Source organism: Pelecanus crispus, chromosome 15 (assembly GCF_030463565.1).
Source record: "Pelecanus crispus isolate bPelCri1 chromosome 15, bPelCri1.pri, whole genome shotgun sequence".
Lineage (NCBI taxonomy): Eukaryota > Metazoa > Chordata > Aves > Pelecaniformes > Pelecanidae > Pelecanus > Pelecanus crispus.
In genome coordinates, this window is record NC_134657.1 from 1,811,936 (window position 1) to 1,836,020 (window position 24,085).

Below are 24,085 nucleotides of genomic sequence, written 5' to 3' on the forward strand. Positions count from 1 at the left end.
GGGGGTACCCTGGGGGGTGTGGGGTACCCTATGGGGTATGGGGGTACCTATGGGGTACCCTGGGGGGTATGGGGTACCCTATGGGGTATGGGGGTACCTATGGGGTACCCTGGGGGGTATGGGGTACCCTATGGGGGGTATGGGGTACCCTATGGGGTATGGGGGTACCCGTACCCTAGGGGGTACCCTGGGGGGGTATGGGGTACCCTATGGGGTATGGGGGTACCTGTGGGGTACCCTGGGGGGTATGGGGTACCCTATGGGGGGTATGGGGTACCCTATGGGGTATGGGGGTACCCTAGGGGGTACCCTGGGGGGGTATGGGGTACCCTATGGGGTATGGGGGTACCTATGGGGTACCCTGGGGGGTACGGGGTACCCTATGGGGGGTATGGGGGTACCCTAGGGGGTACCCTGGGGGGTGTGGGGTACCCTATGGGGTACGGGGGTACCCTAGGGGGTACTCTGGGGGGGTATGGGGTACCCTATGGGGGGTACCTATGGGGTACCCTGGGGGGTGTGGGGTACCCTATGGGGTACGGGGGTACCCTAGGGGGTACCCTGGGGGGTGTGGGGTACCCTGGGGGGGTACGGGGTACCCTAGGGGGTACCCTGGGCGGTGTGGGGTACCCTATGGGGTATGGGGTACCCTATGGGGTACCCTGGGGGGGTGTGGGGTACCCTATGGGGGTGTGGGGTACCCCATGGGGGGTATAGGGTACCCTGTGGGGGTATGGGATGCCCCATGGGGGGTATAGGGTACCCTGGGAGGGTATGGGGTAACGTATGGGGTACCCTGTGGGGGGTGTAGGGTACCCTATGGGGGTATGGGGTACCCCATGGGGGGTATGGGGTAACGTATGGGGTACCCTGTGGGGGGTGTAGGGTACTCTATGGGGGTATGGGGTACCCCATGGTGGGTATGGGGTACCCTATGGGGTACCTAGTGGCAGTATGGGGCTACCCTATGGGGGGGGGTATGGGGCTACCCTATGGGGGGGGGTATGGGGGTACCCTGTGGGGGCGTGGGGTACCCTATGGGGGGTATAGGGTACCCTGTGGGGGTGTAGGGTACCCTATGGGGGTATGGGGTACCCCATGGGGGGTATGGAGTACCATATGGGGGTATGGGGTACCCTATGGGGTACCCTGGGGGGGTACTGTATGGTGTGGGGGGTATGGTGTGGGGGTACCCTGTGGGGGTATGGGGGGTACCCTATTGGGGCACCAGATGGGGGTACAGTATAGGGGTATGGGGGTACTCTATGGGGGCACCCTGGGGGTATGGTGTGGGGCTACCCTATGGGGGTACCCTATGGTGTGGGGGGTATGGTATGGGGGTACCCTATGGGGGTATGGCGGTACCCTATGGAGGTATAGGGGGGTATGGGGGTACCCTATGGGGGCACCCTGGGGCGTATGGTGTGCGGGTACCCTATGGGGGTATGGGGGGGGTATGGGGGTACTGTATGGGGGTACCCTATGGGGGTATGGTGTGGGGGTACCCTGTGGGGGTATGGTATGTGGGGTATGGTGTTGGGGTACCTTATGGGGGTACCATATGGGGGGGTATGGGGAGGTATGGGGGTACTCTATGGGGGTACAGTATGGGGGTACCCTATGGGGGTATGGTGTGGGGGTACCCTATGGGGGTATGGGGGGGTATGGGGGTACGGTATGGGGGTACCCTATGGGGGTATCCTGTGGGGGCACCATATGGTGTGGGGGGTATGGTGTGGGGGTACCCCATGGGGGGTATGGGGGTGTACCCTAATTGGGGTACGGTATAGGGGTATGGGGGTACCCTATGGTGGTCGGAGAGAGAACCAGCGTGTGCAGTGTGCGGGGCGCCGGCGTACGGGGGGCACGGGGGGGTCTGGGGTACCCTATGGGGGCACCCTGGGGGTACCCTATGGTGGGGGGGGCATGGTATGGGGGTACCCTAGGGGGGTACAGTGTGGGTGGTATTGTATGGGGGGGTATGGGGGGTATGGTATGGCGGTACGGTGGGGAAGTATGGTATGGGGGGGACGGTATGGGGGGGTGCAGGGGGGTACGGTATGGGGGGTATGGTATGGGGGTGCGGTATGGGGGTACAGTATGGTATGGGGGTATGGTATGGGGGGAGTGCAGGGGGTGTATGGTATGGGGGGCATGGTATGGAGGGGGGGTATGGTATGGGGGAGGATGGTATTGGGATGCAGGGGGGTATGGTATAGAAGGGTGTGGTGGGGGGGAGTATGGTATGGGGGTGCAGGGGGGTGTAGTATGGGGGTATGGTGTGGGGGTACAGCGGGATGGTACAGAAGGGTATGGTATGGGGGGCACGGTATGGGTGCAGGGGGTATGGTATAGAGGGGGCATGGTATGGGGGGTATGGTATGGGGGTACGGGGGGGTATGAGGGTCTGGGGGGGTATGGTATGGGGGTACAGGGGTGTGGTATGGGGGTATGGTATAGGGGTATGGTATGGGGTATGGTATAGGGGGTGTGGTATAGGGGGTATGGCAGAGGGGGTATGGTATAGAGGGGGTATGGTATAGAGGGGGTATGGTATAGGGGGTATGGTATAGGGGTATGGTTTAAGGGGTCTGGTACGGGGGTATGGTATAGAGGGGGTATGGTATAGGGGGGTGGGGAGGGTTATGGTATGGGGGGGTATGGTATAGAGGGGATATGGTACGGGGGTGTGGTATAGAGGGGTATGGTATAGGGGTATGGTATAGAAGTATGGTATAGAGGTATGGTATAGAGGTATGGCACAGGGGGTATGGTATAGGGGGGTATGGCACAGGGGGTATGGTATGGGGGTACGGTATAGGGGGGTATGGCACAGGGGGTACGGTATAGGGGGACGGTATAGGGGGTATGGCACAGGGGTACGGTATAGGGGGATGCTATAGGGGTACAGTATAGGGGGACGGTATAGGGGGACGCTATAGGGGTATAGCATAGGGGGTATGGCACAGGGGTACGGCATAGGGGGACGGTATAGGGAGTATGGCACAGGGGGTACAGTATAGGGGGACAGTATAGGCGGATGGTATAGGGGTATGGCACAGGGGGTATGGCACAGGGGTACGGTACAGGGGTATGGCACAGGGGTATGGTATAGGGGGTACAGTATAGGGGGGTATAGCACAGGGGTACGGTATAGGGGTACGCTATAGGGGTACGGTATAGGGGTATGGCACAGGGGGTATGGTATAGGGGTATGCTATAGGGGTACGCTATGGGGGGGACGGTATAGGGGTACGCTATAGGGGTACGGTATAGGGGTATGGCACAGGGGGTACGGTATAGGGGTATGCTATAGGGGTACGCTATGGGGGGGACGGTATAGGGGTACGGTATAGGGGTATGGCACAGGGGGTACGGTACAGGGGTACGCTATAGGGGTACGGTACAGGGGGACGCTATAGGGGTACGGTATAGGGGTATGGCACAGGGGGTACGGTACAGGGGTACGCTATAGGGGTACGGTACAGGGGGACGCTATAGGGGTACGGTATAGGGGTATGGCACAGGGGGTACGGTATAGGGGTACGCTATAGGGGTACGGTACAGGGGGACGCTATAGGGGTACGGTATAGGGGTACGCTATAGGGGTATGGCACAGGGGTACGCTATAGGGGCCTGCCACGAGGCTGTGATACGGGGGCGCGGGGCCGCGCGCCCCGTCAGGCTCCGCCCCGCTCCCCCCCGCGGCGCGCGCAGGCCCCGCCCCCAGGCGCGTCGCGCGTCGCAGCCCGTAACCGTCAGCGCCTCGCGCCCGTCACCGCGTCGCGCTCGTGGCGTCACCGGCCCTGACGGCGGCGGCGGCGGCGGCGGGAGGGGTCGGGCGGGACCGGGCCGGGGCCGGGGCAGGCCCGGGCCGGAGCGGGGGGGGGCCGGCGGCGGTGGCGGCCATGGCGCCGCGGTTGCAGCTGGAGAAGGCGGCGTGGCGCTGGACCGAGACGGTGCCGCCCGAGGCGGTGGCGCAGGAGCACATCGAAGCGGCCTACCGCGTCGGGCTGGAGCCCTGCCAGCGCGGAGCCTGCCGGTACCGCCGGGCACCCCCCCGCCACCCCCCCCTCCCGCCCGCCGCGCCCGCTCCCCTCCCGGGGCGGCCCTCTGCCCCCTCCCCGCCCCACGGCTGGGCCCGCAGGGCTGCGGGGGACCCCACACCCCCCCTCCCCCGCTATTTGGGCCCTGGGGGCTCCCCCGTTTCCTTCTCTGGGGTCCTCACCCCCCCCCCCCCCGCCCAGCGCTGCGGGGGACCCCGCGTTCCTCCTCCCCTGAGTTCGGGGAAGCACCTCGCCCTTTCCGAGTCCCTCAGGGTGCATGGGGACCCCCCCGTATTCCCTTCTGTGGGACACCCCCACCACCACGTATTCCCTTCTTTGGCACCCACATTCCCCCGGGCCGTGGGGGGCCCGTCTCCCTGCCTGGCTCCCCAGATTTAGAGGACCTCCTCAGGGTTGTGGGGGACCCTTCTCCCTGCTTGGCTCCCCAGATTTAAGGGACCCCTCCAGGGTCGTGGGGGGCCCCTCTCCCTGCCTGGCTCCCCAGATTTAGGGGACTCCCCCCAGGTTGTGGGGGACCCTTCTCCCTGCTTGGCTCCCCAGATTTAAGGGACCCCTCCAGGGTCGTGGGGGGCCCCTCTCCCTGCCTGGCTCCCCAGATTTAGGGGACTCCCCCCAGGTTGTGGGGGATCCCTCTCCCTGCCTGGCTCCCCAGATTTAAGGGACCCCTCCAGGGTCGTGGGGGGCCCCTCTCCCTGCCTGGCTCCCCAGATTTAAGGGACCCCTCCAGGGTCGTGGGGGGCCCCTCTCCCTGCCTGGCTCCCCAGATTTAGGGGACTCCCCCCAAGTTGTGGGGGATCCCTCTCCCTGCCTGGCTCCCCAGATTTAAGAGACCTCAGGGTTGTGGGGGGCCCCTCTCCCTGCCTGGCTCCCCAGATTTAGGGGACACCCCCCCCCCGGGTCGTGGGTGCCCCTCTCCCTGCCTGGCTCCCCAGATTTAGAGGACCTCCTCAGGGTTGTGGGGGACCCCTCTCCCTGCTTGGCTCCCCAGATTTAAGGGACCCCTCCAGGGTCTTGGGGGGCCCCTCTCCCTGCCTGGCTCCCCAGATTTAGGGGACTCCCCCCGAGTTGTGGGAGACCATCTCCCTGCCTGGCTCCCCAGATTTAAGGGACCCCTCCAGGGTTGTGGGGGGCCCCTCTCCCTACCTGGCTCCCCAGATTTAGGGGACCTCTCTCCCTGCCTGGCTCCCCAGATTTAGGGGACTCCCCCCAGGTTGTGGGAGACCATCTCCCTACCTGGCTCCCCAGATTTAAGAGACCTCAGGGTTGTGGGGGGCCCCTCTCCCTGCCTGGCTCCCCAGACGTAGGTGACCTCCCCAGGTCCGGTACTGCTCCCTGGGGTTCCCCCTTTACCCCCCCCCCACCTTGTTCTCCATCCCTTGCGATCTCCTGGTTCTTCTCTAACCACCATTTTTGGGGGGTGCGGGGGACCCCGGTTCCACCCCGTTCACTCCGTTTAGCATCACGGGGGTCCCCCTTGTTGTCCTCATGCCCCACGGTCCCCCAAGGGATGGCGGCGTCCCTTCCGCGGGGGTGACAGTTGGGGTGGGCGCTGGTCCTACAGGAGGAACTGCCGGGGGAACCCCAACTGCCTGGTGGGCATCGGGGAGCACGTCTGGCTGGGCGAGATAGACGAGAACAGCTTCCACAACATCGACGACCCCAACTGCGAGCGCCGCAAGAAGGTACCTCCCCCCCAAAAAAAGCATCCCCTGCCCTTCCCTGTCCCTGGGGGAAGATGGGGACGAGGGGAGGTGACACCTCGTAGCCGGGGAGTTTGGGATGCAGCTGTTTGTACGATGCCGGAGCGGCGTTTTCCCGACAAACAGCTGTCAAGCGGCCGCCCCAACTGCTGGATTTCTGCTTGCTCCTCCGCAGCGGCGAGTGACGACTGTTGCTTTCTCTCTTACGCCAGAACGCGTTCGTGGGCTTAACGAACCTCGGCGCCACGTGCTACGTGAACACTTTCTTGCAGATGTGGTTTCTTAACTTGGAGCTCCGACAAGCCCTCTACTTGTGTCCCAGCACCTGCGGCGAGTATGCGGCCGGAGAGGGCATCCCGAAAGACAAAGGTGGGTGGTTTTGCTCATTTTCTCCTAAAGTTTCACATGCTGGCGTCAGCTTTGGGATAATGTTTATCGGGAGAATTGATGGGTGAAGCTACGACTGCTTGTCCGATCTCCACTCAGCTCTTTTTGAGTCCATCACCCGGCTTTTAGGAACAAACTGTCCTTTACCCGAGTTATTTCTTAAATCAGAGTGATCTGGTCTGGTTGAAAAATCTGATTTGGGTTTGTTTCTTGCCGGGCTGCTTCCCAAACTGGTCCCCAGCTTAACGATGGTGCTGGGGGTGGAAGCACACGGGTTGGGGCTGATCTGCGCTACCGTGAAGCCGCACTCGTCCCATGGGAGCGCAAAAATTTAGGTTCCCGCTACGAATGAGGCTTCCAATTGCCTGCACAGCGGATGCAGCGGGCTCGGGTGACGTACCTTTAGGTATGGTATGGTGCTATAGGTGCTCGCTGGCTCAGGGCAGCTGCCTGATTTCTTCTGTTCCTGTTTTTTGGGGTTTTTTTTACACAATGTCTCACCGTTTAGGGTAAAAAAGAAGCTGTTGCTACGGGGTAATCGGCGCACGCTGCTTAAACTGTTCGCTCACAGCTCGTGTTAGGCACCCCGGGATATTTACAGTTGGACTCGATGGTCTTAAGGGTCTTTTCCAGCCAAAATGTTTCTATGATGTTTGGCCGGTGCTGGGACGTTGCTGTCATCACTGACACGAGCCACTTTGGTTCTCGTGGTAATTTAAACCAGCTTTTAAAAAAAAGTATCATTTCTAATCATTACATTTACCCGTACAAAGAACAGGCGGATTACTTGGAACAATCCTCTCTTGCCTTGAATTACTTGCTGTAACTTGTGCAACCTGTTGTTTTTAATAGACTATGAGCCTCAGACCATTTGTGAACACCTCCAGTACTTGTTCGCCTTGCTGCAGAACAGCAAAAGGCGATACATCGATCCCTCTGGGTTCGTCAAAGCGCTGGGCTTGGACACGGGACAGCAGCAGGTAGGTTTGAGGCGGGCCCCTCGAGTCGTTACCTTCTCTAAAGCAGCGTGAAAACGCCCTTTTATGTTATTTTAGCATCTCTGAGCCGTGATCTGCTGCTGGGTATGAACACAAAGGGAGAAGTGGTGCTCAGGGCCCTTCCCGTTGGGAGATCAGGAGGAGCCCTGGGAGCGTTGTTAGCGCCTGATTGACCCCGGCACCGTGCGGGGCGGGAGCCAAAGCTGCCTTGAGGGTCCTTTCGCAGGTGCTTTACGGTCTGCTTCTCCCAGGGCAGGGAAATACTTGGCGGTGGGTAGTTCAGTGGGGCTTGAAGGGCCCTCGCAGGGCGAGAAGACGTTTGGTTGGGTTGCGGAGAGGCAGCCGATGTCCAATGCGAGCGTGTGGGGCAGAGAAAGCACGGTCAGAGAGGGGTGAGCGCTGCGGCCGAGTCCTGCGGGGCTGTCACCGAAGAGGGCTCAGGAGAAGGGCACGGCTTGAAAATACACGTTAGGAAATAAAAGGGAGGTTGGTGGAGAAAGAGCCCGAGCGCTGGCGTGCGTTTCCTCGGGAGGATGCAGGAGGGGAAGGAAGCGGTCACTACCGACCGGAGTAAAGGACAGCTGGGAGAGGCCAAAGCCCGTTTGTTTTCGGAAGAGGAGAGCAAAGAAGAGCGAGGGTGGGAGAGGAAGGCCCTGAGATGAGTGCGGGGAAGCTTGCAAGCCTTGCAGGAGGGGACGAATCCGCAGGGCAGCTTCTCATTTTTTGGGGTGTTTTTATTTTTCTTCTCACCTAGAATGCAAGCAGGGACAGCTTGCATTGCGTGCTGAGCTTTGAAAAACGAGCGTTAACGGGATAGAAAGCTCTGCAGGAGTGGGGTTTTTTGGTTTGTTTTTTTTTTTCTTCCAGAGCCTTGGGAGGAGCGGGGCAGAAGTCAAACCACCCGGCGCGGCTGGCCGGGAGCCAGGTTAACTCATGCCGTGGTCTCACGCTGGGGGCCTCGCGCTCCTTTTGAGGCAAAATCCTCTTTTTCTTTAGTTCTCCCGACTGGTCTTTTTTTCTATTCAGTGCACGCCAGAGCCTCCGTGCAGCCTGTGTGTAGGGCTCCGGGTAATTTGCAGTAAATTAGCGACAGGGTTGTGATTGGGCTTTGTGCTGTGGCGTATTGTTAATGGACTTGGCTTTCTCTTCTAGGATGCCCAGGAGTTTTCAAAGCTGTTCATGTCACTGCTGGAAGATACTTTATCCAAACAAAAAAACCCAGATGTTCGAAACATAGTGCAAAAGCAGTTCTGTGGAGAGTACGCCTATGTCACAGTGTAAGTATTTGGTCTTTGGGAAGAAACTTTCTGTAAATGTTTAAACTTTTTAGAAGTTGTTGAGGCGGGGAAAGATCCCTCCTAACAGCCGGAGCAGGCAGGTAAGCTTCTGCCGAAACATTTTGTAAGAGGTTTTTAGCTTTTAGGTTTCCTGATTCTGTGTGCGTGGTGGTGTTGCAGTTCTCCGGCTGCTTTTAATCCCTTAATGTATATTTGCCAATTAAGCCTGCAAGTGAGTTAATGGAACGTAAAGTCCTGCAGCCAGAAAATAGAGTACTTGGGTGTCGTATTTTCATTCCTGTGTTCTCCAAGCTGTGGATTTCACCTCAAAAATTATATGAAATGGTGTATGTGAGTTGTAAGCAGGTGCTCCTGGCTTTCCTGGTAGATAGTGTTATCCCGTTACCACCTTTTTGCAGAGTGTTTGCATTGCAGAGGTGTGAACCACATTAATTCTGACTTAAAACCAGGAGAAAAAGTTGTTTATAGCTCAAGGAGTAGTTTACTAGTGGCTGGGGAGTTCAGACACATGAACCATTGAACTGTCCTCATGTGTGTTTTGTCTTTTCTTTTTTTTTTTTTTTTTTTTTTTTTTTTTTTTTTTTTTAATTCTAGCTGCAACCAGTGTGGCAGGGAGTCCAAACTCGTGTCTAAATTTTATGAGCTGGAGTTAAACATCCAAGGGCACAAGCAGCTGACAGACTGTATAACAGAATTTCTTAAGGTACGAGCTCATTGGTTTTTGAGTCCTGCTATTCTTAGCAAGGTGTTTTAATTCCTTCCTTCAATTAACAGCCTTTGAGGTTGATATTGGAGCAAAGTGACCGAGTTGTCTCAATGAGATGCATCCAAAAGGAAATGTTTTGGGTTTTTTTTTTCTGTGGACCCAGAAAATGAGGATTGAGTCATGCGAGCAAGGAGTGGCTCTGGACCAGAGCATAGCACATGCGCATGTTATGGCTTTAAAAAGTCCTTGAAAGTTACGTTTTTAGTTAAAATGCTTTCCCAGCAAAGTTGGGAAAAAGTCCCTGTGTGCTTTGTCCTGGATAGCACCGGGAGAATGGCTGCTTTTTGTGTTTTCTATATTGGTGCTTATCTGCATAGCAACAGGAGACATTCCCTGCTCTAAAATGTGCTCTCAAAAATACTAGGGAGGGCTGGGAATAGCTGTGGGAACAGCTGCAAGTGCTCTTAATTTGACTTGAAAATTTGCCTAGATCTTAAGTTAAGATCCGGCGTGTTAAAGGTTTGAGGTGTGGATTCAACTAAAAATATTTAGGACAGAACTAACCTGAAACGTGACTCTGTACCTGACCTGTCTGGCCGCTGGGCAGCGGCTTCGCTGATGTGCTCAGCAAACCGGTTGCTCGGCTTGCGGAACGTCTGCTATGAAAAACGACTGGTTTGTGTACACACATTAAAATCCTGAAACGGTGAACTTCAAGTTTGTCTGCTCCTCCTTCGAATGAAACAACCCGGTGACCTTGTTTGGCGCGGTTGAAGTTCTCCTCTGGCCTTATCCTGCCGTTGGATCTACTTAGGTGTAGACAATGACTCTTACACGGTGATGTTTGTGTGGCTGAGCACGAGAGGAATGTAGTTTCCAGGCTAAAATGTGGCTGTACATTAACTTGGTCCATGTGAGCTCGTAAAAGGGTGATTTAATTATTTTCTTTCTCCGCAGCCCTCAGTATAAACCAAGTCAGTCAAGTGGAGAGCAAACCTGACAGTCTTGTGAACGACCTGAGAAACAGGGCTTGATTCGGTCTAAAATTTTCCTGAAAGTGAGAGCAGCCTACTATGGCCATGCTGTAAAGCGCATTTATTAGCATGCATTTTTAACAAAGAGATTATTTTGGAAAGCAGCTGGGTAGAGACTTAAAAGGTTAAAATAACTTCTGTGCTTTTCAGTCGCCAGCTGTTGAGTGGCTTGGGCTGGTTGACTTCTCAGTGGTAACCTCCTCTCAAGACCTTTCTTTCTGCCTCCCCTCCCTGCTCAGGAAGAAAAATTAGAAGGGGACAATCGTTATTTTTGCGAAACTTGTCAGAGCAAGCAGAACGCCACCAGGAAGATCAGGCTGCTAAGTCTTCCCTGCACGCTCAACCTGCAGCTGATGCGTTTCGTGTTTGACAGGTAAGCCTCTCGCTGGAAGCGCGCGCTCTAAAAGTGGGAGCGCCCTGGGTTGCGTGGAAGCTCTTTGGAAAATCATCTGCTCTGCTTTTTCTGCGTCGATCTGAGAGATTGAGGATTGAGTGCATGCGTGAGCTGCTCTGGGGGTGCTCGATGGGTTTCAAGGGGAGTTATTTTGATGTGAACTGTTATTGCCGTCCCCTGAACCGAAGCTTTGCCTCTGCACAGGCAAACCGGCCATAAGAAAAAGCTCAACACCTACATCGGCTTCTCTGAGCTGCTTGACATGGAGCCTTTTATGGAACAAAAAAGTGAGTTTTGTGCGCTGTGTTTTGTTAACGTTACCCACCACACCTCAGCAGACGAGAGGAGATCTCCTCTGAATCCTCTTCTTGATGGAAAATTATGTCAAGAGTTGTTTGAAGCCTGCGTTTCAAATAACTGCCTCGCCAAGTGGGTTGTTGGAAGCCGCAACCTACTTAGCGAAGTCTTGGAGAGATGCAAGTTCAAGTGCGGTCTTTGTCTGCTGCCTTGCAAAAACATTAAGCGCTAGGAAAGAAAAGGTCTGTGCTGTTTCATCCAGAGCGCTACGTAACTGCCGCTTTCCTTCCAGACGGCGTCTACGTGTATGAACTTAGTGCCGTCCTCATACACCGCGGCGTGAGCGCGTACTCCGGGCACTACATCGCCCACGTGAAGGATCCGCAGACGGGCGAGTGGTACAAATTTAACGACGAAGACATAGAAAAGATGGAGGGGAAGAAACTGCAGTTGGGGATTGAGGAAGATCTAGGTAAAACCTTTAAGTTGTGAGTGCCCTTTTAAAATAACTCTTTTCACCAAAAACACGGAGGCTGAGTACATGGAGGCCCTGATGCTCTTAAAACAAAAACGCTCCTGCGCGTGCTGTCACGTCTTAGGAGTAACGTGTGAAATGGCAGTTCTGTTAATTGCAGCCAGATTTTCTTTGTTTCAGCCCCGTGTGAGTGTTTGCACACACCTCACGATCAGTTCCTCTACTTCAGTATTTCTCTTGCCTGCCACATGGTAGATAAGACGCTGATAACTCGGGCAGCAGTTGCCTATCGGGATCAAACAGGCAAGTTGCCGCTTCCTTGGCCGGTGTGCAGAAGGAGGCTTAGGAACAGATAACGAGATTACTTTCGGTTTCCTTAACACGTTACGGTTTTTATTTTCACTGAGGTGTTTTACTTGGAGGCAGTAAAGAGTCTCCGTAAAAAAAAAAAAAAAATATTGATCCAAATAATGGCTTGGAAGCCAAAACCGCCTTTTTACTTTGCAGTGTTTACTTCTCCTTTGTGCTCTACTATTGTCAGCTGATCTTGTGCCGGCGTCCTGGTGCTGCCCCGGATAACCGTGTTCCTTGGGCAGGACGAGGTCTTGATTTCTTGGAGAGCTCGGGCTGAGGCTGGTCCTGCGGGTTTCTCACTCCGCGGTCGATACATAGGAGTGGTTCAGCGTTAAATCGGCATTTTTGAGTGCTCGGATCTGCAGTCGCTCAGTGTTCCTTAGCGCAGGCTGCTTTGCAGTATCGGGAAACGGCGAAGCGAATGCCAGAAACTTTCACTTATAGTGCAAGCAATCCATTTCCAGAAACGCTGGCCCACCAGGACACTCGTCCTTTGCTGCAATTGGACTTTATGAAATGGTGCCTTGCTTTAAAGCATCCTTAAATAACAGCTTAATGAAAAGGCACCCTCAGACGGATTTGCTCCCTTAGTTTCTTGTAAAGCCACGTCAACCTGAGCACGCCCTCGAGCAGGCGTGGGGCATTAGCCTCCCTCTCCCGTTTTCTTCTGTGCACGCATCTGCACGATACCTCTTCATTTTCAGCTCTCTTGCTAGTAAACACCCTCTTGCATTTCATCCCGACGTACATGAACGCTGGCTGCCACTGGAGCAGCTTTGTCATCCTGTTAATGTTTGACTGCTGCTTGCTTGCGACCAAACTGTGAAGCTGGCTAGACATCTAGTGGTGTAAGATAGAAAAATAAGCCCCAAAAGGAAATAAGAGCTTGTCAGCCTTTCTTTTTAACCTCCTGAGTTACCCAGCGTAGCAAAATAAGATGCAAATAAACCGCTGTGGCCTCGATCTTGTCAAGGTTTATGCTTAACGGCAAGTAGCGTTCTTGCTGGAATACAAAGCTGCTTGAAGAATGTAAGTGTCTTTAGAAGCCTCTGTAGGCTGGGAGCCTTAGTATTTTTATGAAGTGCTGATGTTACTTGCCTGCTCCAAGCAAAACTGAGACTTTTCTTTGTTACAAACGCATGCGACAGCAGGAGAAGGTCGGTAACGTAAAGCAGAGGTCTGCTGTGGGGAAGAGCCCTGCGGCCTGGCCACGCAGATGGGAACAATTTAGAAAATATTTGGAGAAAATGCAAATAAAGAGCGTCTAGGAAGTCCCCTGGATGGTGTGGTGAGAGAGGCATGTGAATTTTTCCAGAATTTGGGAAAGACAGACACTTTTCTTAATAGGTCAATGTTCCATTTAGAGTTTGACCTGGACAAACTGGAGGGTTGTGCCTTTCCCCTCCCCCCAGTAAAAAAAATGGTTGATTTTTGAAGCTGCAGCTGTAGATAGTGGTTTTTTTCTTGCCCGGCAGTCTGTTCGGGAACAGCAGCTCTTGCAACACGAGTTTACGTTGCACCCCCAGCTGCTCTGAAACGACCGATTCTGTGGCCGTTCGCTCCCTGAAAGCTTTGTCGCCCAGCAGAAGGGCGCGTGGTCGCTCACCTAGGCCGTCACCTGTAAATAAGATTTTCTTCCCTGAGGATTTGACTCTCTTTGGTGTCGGGACACCAGAACAAGAGGCAGAGGGGAGAAGGGATGTTTTTGCAAGAGCTGCTTTTGGCTCGCTGAGGTTTAATTGGGGAGAGAAGAAAGGCTCTTGTAGAGGGCGGTTCAGAGCAGGCTCCTAATTTTAGTCCCTTTGAACTACCCTGCCTCCAGAAATGCTGGAGGGATTTGGGTCTTGCTTTGGGATGCAGTTTTGGCTCACGCCGAGCCCAGTGCTTGGCAAAAAGAGGCCTGGCAGAGCGCAGTGGGGAGAGGGAAGCCGGCTAGGTGGCAAACTCGTCCCGTTAACGGGGAATCAGTAAGCGAGCTTGTGTGTTTATTATGTTTTGCCTTCTGTACCACAGCGGAACCTTCTAAATCCCAGACTCGTAAACCGAAGTGTGGGAAGGGGACTCACTGCTCGCGCAACGCTTACATGCTGGTGTACAGGCTGCAAACCCAGGAGAAATCTCTGACGGTCGAAGTACCAGGTGAGTGAGCTTTGACTCTCCTGGCCTCTCCACCTCGTCTTGTGACGTTCCATGCGGGCCAGGAGTCGGGGTTTTGCTCGAAGCCCTTTCTGCGACCACTGTCCCTGAGCCCCCAAAGGTGCCGTACGGCAACTGAGCGCCATGACCAGTGAAACCTCTGGGCTTTCCTAGCACTTAAATAATATTAGCCTGATGATCCCACCCCTGCGCCCGCTCAGACCTCGCTGTCTTAACCAGCGAGACGAGATGGGAAGGGGTTAGGAGGAGATCATCCCGCTGGGAGCCGCGTGCAGCAGCGGGAGCCTTGGGATTCGCAGCCGGGATCCCACAGGAACCGCTCGGGTTGCTGAAGGCGAAGGAAAACAGTGTGGTTAAATGTCTTTGGCGGTGCACGTGCTGTGCTGGAGGTGAATAATCCTGACAGATGTCAGGTTTCTTCTGCGAGTGCTTAATCTTTGCCATATTGAGAATAAATGACATGAAAATAAGAGGATGCAAGCCCTTAACAGGAGTTTTGTACGAGCGCGTTCGTGTCTTGCTTTAGAATTACTGGGGGTGGCAGAAATCCCTGTAGGTTTGGCCTGCGGATTTAATGATGCTTCACATTGCGTGCTACTCAATTAGAAATATTAATTAGGCCCCTGGTGCTGATGGGGATGGAGGTCTGTTCCACCTTCTTCCCTCTTTTGCGAAGCAAGGACAGCGGAGGTGACGTGTCCCCTATCTGGATGCGGAGGGGGTAAATCATACAGCTTTTCCCCCCCCTTAAAACAGCACCAAACCTTTTCCAGCCCCACCACCACCACGAAAACCCACCCACCAAGCCACACAGTTTTGGGAATCAGTGCTAATTCCTGCCTCAGATCTGTGTTTTCAGTCTGTTTCCTGAGCTCTCTTGCGCTCCCTTTCCTCCTACCCCTCTGCCCAAAACAATAACTCGGCAAAAGCCTCTCCACCCAGCTCCAAATTCCTGCGCGGCCCCGCGGTTGCCTTTGTTTCACGTGGAAGCCTGCCAGGGAACAGGGAGCGAAGGGCAGCAGTCGAGCTGTGCGGTTGCGGGGAGGTTTCATGCAACTGTAAATTTGAGGCATTTTGCTTTGATGCTGTTAAAAGTGGCTTTTCCGGGATGGTGGAGAGACATAATTTGGCTCTGACCTCAAGGGGGTCAGGCTGGTTGTTTTTTAATGCTGTGTAATCTCCCAAGATGGATATTGTGCTCTCTGGCCGCACAAGCGTTAACCTTTCTGGAAATATTTTATCTCTTCAAAGTACTGCTAAATAGGAAAAGGCTTCAGATAAGCAGTGCTTTCCCCTTCCATTACACCAGCCCTGCGAGGGAAGTGTTTTATCTTTTTTTTTTTTTTTTACTCCCTGCTGAGGTTTGGTTTGGGTTTTTTTCCATCGGCGACAGCAAAAATTCCCATTTCCCTCACCTTTCTGACACCAGGGTCTGCCCCAGCTTATCTCCCATCTCCTGAGGGCTCTTTGCCCTTGGTTTTGCAACGTGCTTGACCCCTCTCGCCGAGATCACACGTACGCGTGGGGCTGCGTGTCGGGACAGGCTTCAGGCACATCAGTGGGGCGAGAAGCTCTTGCTTCTGCCCTGGGAATGACGGGTCCTTGGCAGCACAGAGGAGCTGCTTTCGGTGGGAGGCAGAGAAATGGCTGGAGCGAGAGGAATAGCAGGGAGGGATCGAAGCAGGCAGCGAAGCGTCCTGCTGCGCTCCGGCTCCACGGCCTCTCCCCAAGCCCCGTTGCACTTCGCACGACTGCCAGCGCTCGGCGTAAGCTTGTTAGCAAGCGCAGGGTTTCTCTTAACACAGCAGTCAACCCCGAGTAAATTATTTTCTTGGGCACTGTTGTATTGCACGTGATAGTTGCATTTAATCATCTACAACCATAAATATTGGCGAGAGCAACATCAACGCACTTGGCTTTTGGAAAGACCCTGTATGTCGGTAGCTGCGTGGGGGGAATTTTTAGGCTTGCTTCTTATCCCCAGATAACCGATTACAGGGATAATTAACATAATTGGCATTTTTCCTTGAAATGACTGCTTTTTCTTCTTTCCCAACAGCTTTTCTACAGGAGCTGGTAGAGCGCGATAACTGCAAGTTTGAGGAGTGGTGCAACGAAATGGCCGAGATGCGCAAACAGAGCGTGGCCAGAGGCAAAATCAAACACGAAGAGGTGAAGGAGCTCTACAAAAGGTTACCCGCTGAAGCTGGTCTGTAAGATATTGTGGTAGTATTTTGTAGTAGACTTGTTGTTAAGATTAGCGATGTTTTGTAACTAACCCACAACTCGCTTCTGTGGCCTGAATGCTTCGCTGGAAGGCATTAGCTGCAGCCCGCTCAGAAGAGGAGAGCGATCGCTGTCTGTTGTTGCCGTGTGCATGCTTAGGATTTGCTTTCCCTCTCTTGTTTTTCTGCCTTAACCTATTTTCCTCCTTTTTTTTTTGCTCATTCTAATGGCCTCTGGCGTTGCTAATTCCCTCTTGCTCCTTCCCCATCAGTCAGTCTCCTGTGTGCTTCCATGCATCGTGACTGTTTTCTTCTGCCCGGTGAGCAGCTCGTCTTGTTAGTGGTTAGTAGCATCGAGGCAGAATAACTGGCCGGTCTCAAATTGCCAACTTACATCAAGTTTGGGAGCTGTTGATCTGAATTAATCGGCAGGTAACAGGGTACGAGAATGCCTGGCCTGCAGCAGGAAATGATTTGGTTCATCCCTGCCAGCCCCATGTCTAAGCTTCGTAGTCTGTCCGATGAGTGACTGGGGTTAATCCTTTCCTGCTACTCCTTGTGTCTTGTCGCCTTAGCGTGTATGAGCAGCGGGATTTTTATTCCTCCCCCTCGTTTTTCTCTCCTGTCTCCCTCAAAACAAGCGTAGGGACGCTTGATCTGTCCATCCAGCGTGGGGAATTTCTCTCCACTATGCGCAGCTCCTAAAAACTCCAGGACATTTGCAATTAAAGACTTCAAAATGCATTGAATTGTGTAGCCTGTTAGACAATTTGATTTTTAGCTTTTAATATTCATTGCTCAACGCTCAGACCCAGCAGTGAGACTCGAGTAGCCGAACAGCAGACTCCTCTGCTCCCATAAATGTCTGCCTCTTCAATTTATGAACGCAGGTTTGCAGACAACGGGTGCTTAACTCGGGAACAGGAGGGTGTTGCAGCTCATCTTGCCGAGTCCCCGCAAGCCTGAGCGGTCTTAAAATGTCACCGTTAAATCAAAGTTGTGGTGGAGGTATGAATCTGCCGTGAGTCACCATTAAAAAGGAGCAGCAAGCGCAACTCCGGTGTGTTTTCCTCTCCCCTTTAGCAGAAACGGCATAGTTTGTTCTCGGTGTTTCTAACGTGACAGAGGAATAAATCTCAAAGAATTTTTTTTTTTTTTTTTCTTTACAAGTGCAGGTAAAGCTCCTCCGCCCCAATTTGAGGATGCCCTGAGGGCACCCACTACTTGCTGCTGGGCACGTCCTGGGCACGGCAGCTTGCTAGTGCAGCTGGAGGCAGCGTTGTCCCGGAGCTGCCTGGGTCTGATCCCGCAGGAGCTCGGGACTCTCTCTGCAGCTGTGCAGGCACGTTTTCTGCCAGCTTTGTGTAGCCTGCCCCAGAAAAACGTACTTTCCGGGGGAGGCAGCTTTCATCCCAAACTAGCAAATCATTTGTGACAGTGTTGAAATTCTCTGGAGGTCATGGCTGTGTATCTCTGATGGCATTGCGTAAGATGAAAATACTGCTGATTTATCCTGCAGAGGAGAGAGGGTTTGAAGCCCGGTTTCACAAAGATCCAGTGCGAGCTGAAAGACAAAGTATTTTCCTGTAGCTTCTCTGTTGCTCCTTTGTGTGAAACATTAAGGATTTGTGTTCATTTGATAAATGTAACTAACGGTTACGTTTCCCCTCGGTTTCAGAGCTGCCCTCCGCGTGCCAGCACAGAATGGGTTTAATCTCCTTCTAATTTCCCAATCAATGCTGGGTCTGGGTACCAAGATACAGGGGTTCCGCCCAAAGCTGTTTCACTGCTTGTACAGATGCTGACCCGCTCCTGAACCCTGGCTTTGTGCAAGGTGTTTCTCCTTTAGCAAACAAGGGCGAGCCTGCGGCTCTGTTTCAAAAAAAAAAAAATCACGCTCCCACTAAAAAATTTGAGCAAGTTTCTGTTTGCACTGTAAATCCTAAAATGTGTGAGTGTTTCTCACCCAGAATTGTAAGAGCAGCCCAGAATAACACTGAAATTTTGGGCACTGAAGGGACAGGGTGAACACTGACCTCGTCTCTTTGCTGTTGTTGCTTTTTATTTTTCAGTTTACCCCGACCAGCTCGCTCTGTTATAGAAAGAGCCTTTAATGTATGATCATAATTTAAATATTATATCTGTCCCTTGATGGACGATAGGAAAATCTTCCCCTTTCCTTGACTACTCCTCAATAAGCCCCTAAAGGTTTAGCAGTCTGAAAGCATTCCTTTTCCTACTTGGAGTGCTCGGCTGTTTCGTACTGATTGCTTGAATTCGAAATGACCGCTCGTTCTTGCATATCTTAATTTCACGTAGCTCCTGTCTTCTAAATCGGCGATACGGAGATGAGAATTGGACAAGGGAAGTTGTATCAGATGTTTGAAAACTTGAACCGCAGAGATTTAAACAGCGATAGCCTGTTAATGTTTAAAAGTACCGTTGAATATCAGAATAATTATAAAATACCATCTGCTGTATTGTGCATTATTAGCTGACACGTACGGGCTTGTTTCTCTCTGTGTGTTTTTCCCCTCCCAGGTTCCCCGTACGACTTCATCTCTCTCGAATGGCTGCAGAAATGGCTGGATGAGTCTACTCCTCCGAAACCTATAGATAACACAGCCTGCCTGTGTTCACACGGCAAACTCCATCCCGATAAAATATCCATTATGAAGAGGATATCGGAGTACGTCGCTGACTTCTTCTACAGGAGATACGGAGGAGGGCCCCGGCTGAATGGTAAGGTGGCGGGCGAGAAAACGCCCTCGCCAACTCACGTTCTCCTGTGCTGAACGTGGCTTAGAGCCTTGTTCCGGTCCCAGCCCCATTTTGAGCCATCCTTTATCGTCATGACTTTATTTCTTCGCATAGCTTTTGCGCTGTGCTGTTATTTCTGGGTGATTTTTTTTTTAATATTGCTTAATTACATTAGCATTCAAACAAACACAGTCAGTCTGATTGCAAGGTCTGTTCCAGACCTGAGTTCTGTTCTGTCTAGGGAGAGTGGTGCATGGAGGTATTTCTGAGAAAGCGATGGTGCATTTAGGTTAGAAAACTTAATACTTGCACAGTTTTATGAAGTTGATTCTAGAAAGTAACAAAACTTGCACATGCAACCCCCCCAGACTCTTGAAAATTATTTTTCCGTGCCCGCAGCACCTACAGATCCCACGTAGGCAGCGTTTTGTAGAGCGTGCGGATCTGTGCTCCCTCTTGCCAGCAGCCCGCGCTCTGGAGCAGCACGGCTGCGTGCGGGCCGAGAAAATCATTTACTGTCTGTCACCTCTAGCCTGTTCCGAGCCGCCTCATCCAAGGGAAGCACGTACCTGTTAGCTTATGTGCTTGTGTTGCACACATCTGTCATGCATTTTGATTTTTGGGGTCAGCCCAGCCCCTACAGTCTTTGGGTATCCCTTAACCAAGCCCCAGGCTTAGCTTCTTTTATAAAGGAGCTCAATAACTCCCACTGAGACCAAATTAGCTCAGCTCCTGCTAGGACGTTGTAGGGAAGAAATGCAACCAGCAGAAACTGCTGTGACGCAGGCAGTCTTTGTTTAAAAAAAAAAACAAAAAAAAAAACAAAAAACCAAACCCCACACCAAAAAAAAAAAAACAGGCCAAGATTTATTAGTCAACTGGAAGATCGCCCGCAGGTTTTTTCTTTGAGTGCGGCTGGGAAGGATGGATCAGATGCACTGTGTTCTCCAGCTCGCTTCCCTGGGTGCAACTCTCTTGCTCCCAGATTAAAATATATGCCCAGCCATAGGGGTTCCGCTCCTGTTGGTCCAGGTAGCTTTGCAGGAGGGTTTGGGGTTTTTTTTTCCTGGGTTTAGGTTGCAAAATCCCATGATCCAGGTTTTTTTTTTACTTGCATATGCCTAAACTGTTGTGCCTTTTTGACTCCTGTCTCTGTTGCTTGGCGTGACCTGGCTTGCAGCTGGAGTTGCAAACTGTTGATACCAGCAGCGGAGAGCTGTGAAGCTAGCGGAACAGATCGCACCTCGTCTGAAGCGTTTTACGCTTATTTAAGCTTCAAATGTGGCCTGATCTGGCAGTAACCCCAGGGATCTCCTCATTTACATGTGAAATCTCCGGTTGTGAGGCAGGATAGTTGGTGCATACCTGTCTGAGCTCGTTCAAACCAGCGAGAAGCTCAGCCACATGTGCAATAAAATGTGTTTCTTCTTCCCCCCCACCCCAGTCAAAGCACTTTGCAAGGACTGCGTGGTAGAAAGGTGTCGAATCCTGCGACTGAAAAACCAGTTAAACGAAGACTACAAAACCGTTACGAACTTGCTGAAGATAACAGTCAAAGGGTATGTAAGTCCCGACGCTTTCAAATGTTGTCAGAGATATTTTTTTTTAGAAGTGCTTAAATAACTTTTTCCTAAAGATTTTACTGTTTGGGCTCCAAAGGAGAACAAACTTGCGCTTTGCGTTGCCAATGCTGTTCTCTCTCTGCAGGAACGACGGGTTTTGGGTTGGAAAGGCATCCTTGCGGAGCTGGCGTCAGTTGGCCCTGGAGCAATTAAATGAGCAAGACGAAGACGCAGAGCACAGTAATGGAAAAATGAATGGGAACGCACAAAACAAAGGTAGTTCTGCTGCTGTCGAGACCCACCGGCTCTGACTGATGCCTCCTAACAAAAGACACGTCAGGTGTTCCTCTAGCTGTTTTGCTCCCCTTGTATGAGGAGGGAGAGAAGGATAATAAATCAAATAAAAAGCTCCTTCATTTAAGGAGCTTTTTATGTGATAAGCTTCAAAACTGCTGGGTGATCTTGGTACCCAGAGAAGAAGATGAGGTAATAAGTAGTTTTACAAAGTTGTGTAAAATTACTGCTCCAGACACATGATCTTTTCATCCACTTTTATCTGAATGAGAAAGCACAGGGGAGGAGGAAACATGAAATTACCTTGGGGAAGGGATGAAGATGTTTATTGCGAAGGTCTGTGGATGAAACAGCGCAGCTGGTAAAGCCGCTCTGGCAAAACACAGCCTAGGAAAAAAAAAAAAAAAAAATCATGAATCAGACTCTCCTCTATGCCCGTATCATGAGTCTGTGAGAATAGGTGGGGGGGGGTTTATTTGCCTTCTGCTCCTTAAGCCTTTGGAAACTGGGTGTTTTGTTGAGCTTTTTGTTTCCTAAGTGAGGGCAAGGAGCTTGTTTGAATGGAAGTGGGGATGATCAGCTAAGGGCATTGATTTGGGGCTTGCTGAAGGCAAGAACCAGCCCTCCTGATAACATCTGAGCTGGCGCTGCTGGCGCAGCACTCGCTGAGAAAAGGCTGCTTCTCCGCAGCGTTACCAGCCCTCGTTCCTCCGCAGCACTCGCTGAGAAAAGGCTGCTTCTCCGCTGCGTTACCAGCCCTCGTTCCTCCGCAGCACTCGCTGAGAAAAGGCTGCTTCTCCGCTGCGTTACCAGCCCTCGTTCCTCCATGGTGACCTGGGTTTCACAACAGGTTGCAGCTCCCAGCAGTACACTTGAGTTGCTTGCAAGCCAACCCGCTCGTTAGGCAGGTCGTTAGGGACTCTGACTTAACACATTGCTGTGTTTACGATGGTCCCATTCAGTGGCCAGCGCTTCTGTCTACGGAGCTACGGTTCTTAACTATAATTTATACATTAATGTGGGGCTTGTCAAACCCCTGGCAGGCTCCCCCTTAGTTTGTCAGGCAGCATCTGTTTCAGATCAGTGTCCTCAAGGCAAAGAGCCGGCTTGTGTTTTGCCAGGAAGGTTTCTGCTCCCTGCGCTCTTACCTAGACTTGTGTTTAGGTTAAACTCGGAGATCTTTGGGAGCAGTGAACCCCTGTGGCGTTTTAGCCGTAACAAATGCGTCCTTTGTAATCTCACAAAGGAAGGGCTTGTGCTCCACGCACTTCAAAGCACTCCTACGTGGCCTGTAGGCTGTAATCCCGCCTGCCCGGAGGCCAAGACATTTGAGAATAACAAATTTCCTTCCAAAGTTTCCCTTGGGGTAAGGGTTTTGCCACAATTTGAAAGGCAACTGTGCTCCTTTCCCCCAAAGATTTTTCTTTTCCTTGGGAGAGGAGCTCTGTGCAATCTTCTTGGGTTTTTTTTTGTTTTTTTGTTTTTTTTAATTAGATGAATCAAATGAAGAGAAGAGAGAGGAGGAAGAGGAGTTAAATTTTAATGAAGACATTGTTTGCCCACATGGTAAGTCTCTACGGGGGATGGAGCTGAATATATCTGTTGTTGCCCACTGCCCAAGGCATTAACCTTGTAGCCTTTGCTCCATCTAAGGCCAGCGTGAATAGTTACTGAGGAAATGCGCTTTTCTTTTTCCCTGGTGTTCCTCAACACTCAAACTTCGAGCTTTTATTTGCGAGCGCAGTCACGTTGCAGTCTGAGTTTTGTGAGGCGGTGAAAGGGGTACAAAGGCAGAGATGCTTGGATGCTGCGGGAGATGCTGGGCTGCGGAAGGGCGCATCTCTTCCTCTCGCTAACGAGGCGACGTGGTGGAGCGAGGGCAGCACCAAGGATCTGCAGCCCCTTGGAAGCTCTGAAAGTATTAGGAGCAAAATAGGCGGTGTAAATCAGTCCAGGTGGGAGCGGAGAGTATCCATTTATTCTCTCAGTTTATGTGAAAACAGGAGCACTTACCTAACAACTGCAGAAACACGAGTAGCTGGGACTGCTAAGGGTATCGATTTACCAACCTGCTGTGCTTTGGTGTCTGTTTACCTAAGGTTTTGACCTGCTGTTAGTTGTTTTCCTAAGTGACGGTTCGTTAGCTACATCCTTGGCTACCCTGTTGTTTAAATCTCACTTTTTTTTTTTTTTTTTTAGCTTGTATGTCACTCCCAGGCATAACTCTGTTCTAGCAAGCTCCTGTTTGGAGGCATCAATTTCCCTGCCAGGGATGCTCGATCTTGTTCCTAGTAAGAAAGAAACATAAATTAGCAACACACCTCCTGTCATCAGGGCTAATCAAGGATGTAGAGTAGTGGCTTGATAAAGCCTCATTTTAAAGCAGAGTGTTTCAGCGTTGGCTGTTTTTCAGAGCCTTTAACACGGTATTTCCTGTTGCTGTGAGGCTGCTGCTGTTAAATAAAAGCATGCAGCGTGGTGGTGAAACATTTAATGTAGCCAGACATGATATAAATAGGCCAATAGGCCTTTGAAAATATGCTGGTAGATCGCTACTTGATCTGTGACTTTGGGTCATATCAGACTAATATTAAATATGTGGGCCGCTGGCAGGTCAGACTTCATCGTCTTGAGCTAACCTCCTATTGCTCATGGAAAACAACCTTTTCACCTTTACAATTTCCCTCTGGATTGTATCAGTAAATCTGTAGTCTCGGTCCTAGAGCCTTAATTTTGCCGTGGAGGAAGTTCCTGCGTTCATGGTAGGCTCTGGAAAAGCCAGCGCTTTATCTGTGAGGTCTGGCTGGCTTCCAGAAATGCCATCCAGGCGTTCCCTTAAGAAGTCCCTTTGCATCTTTGCTGCAGTTTCTCGCTCTCCGGTAGCTGCCCGACCCCAGCGAATAATTTTTTCCAGATACCAAGTTAAGACTTCTTTGATGTCCGTGCCCAAAACATGTCCCTGGATGGTGGGAGGGGGAAGCAGGGTCGGCAGCAGTCAGGATCATCTTCTTCCAGATGGCAAAGCACTTGTTCCCCGCACACCCAGATCTGATTTTTCCACCTCTTTCACTCAACAGCGTGTTAATCTATTTTCATTAATCATGCGGTGTCAAGGCACTTATTTGTACAAGCTCTTCTTTTTTTTCCCATCCTTGCTGGCTCTGGAAAGCAGCCTGGTCCTGCCTCCTCATATGGTAAAGCTGAGCCACTTGGTCATGTTTGATGAAGAACAAGTGGCCGAGTGCTGCATCGACGCAGTCCGGCCCGACCTTTGTTTATTAGAGGAAAAGCAGGAGGGGAGCGTTGCTATTTTTTTCCCTTCGGGGCTGAGAGAAATCCAGGCTTGGCTGGAGCGAGGAAAGCCGATGGGTCCGTGG

General features: G+C 52.1%; 1 protein-coding gene across 3 annotated transcripts in view; it reads left to right on the plus strand.

Moving 5' to 3' along the window:
• The first annotated feature begins 3,908 nt into the window (after positions 1 to 3,908).
• Positions 3,909 to 24,085, plus strand: part of USP48 (ubiquitin specific peptidase 48) — a 30,713-nt gene continuing 10,536 nt past the window's right edge. For 2 of the 3 annotated variants that reach the window (XM_075721639.1, XM_075721640.1), the window contains exons 1-15: positions 3,909 to 4,042; positions 5,629 to 5,749; positions 5,980 to 6,136; positions 7,007 to 7,134; positions 8,305 to 8,429; positions 9,045 to 9,153; positions 10,430 to 10,563; positions 10,789 to 10,871; positions 11,174 to 11,353; positions 13,724 to 13,849; positions 15,927 to 16,076; positions 18,634 to 18,834; positions 20,297 to 20,411; positions 20,560 to 20,690; positions 22,203 to 22,274. In XM_075721639.1, coding sequence (XP_075577754.1) covers positions 3,909 to 4,042; positions 5,629 to 5,749; positions 5,980 to 6,136; positions 7,007 to 7,134; positions 8,305 to 8,429; positions 9,045 to 9,153; positions 10,430 to 10,563; positions 10,789 to 10,871; positions 11,174 to 11,353; positions 13,724 to 13,849; positions 15,927 to 16,076; positions 18,634 to 18,834; positions 20,297 to 20,411; positions 20,560 to 20,690; positions 22,203 to 22,274 — 1,966 coding nt within the window. The remainder of the gene's footprint in view (positions 4,043 to 5,628; positions 5,750 to 5,979; positions 6,137 to 7,006; positions 7,135 to 8,304; positions 8,430 to 9,044; positions 9,154 to 10,429; positions 10,564 to 10,788; positions 10,872 to 11,173; positions 11,354 to 13,723; positions 13,850 to 15,926; positions 16,077 to 18,633; positions 18,835 to 20,296; positions 20,412 to 20,559; positions 20,691 to 22,202; positions 22,275 to 24,085) is intronic. The other variant, XM_075721641.1, reaches the window with a different exon arrangement.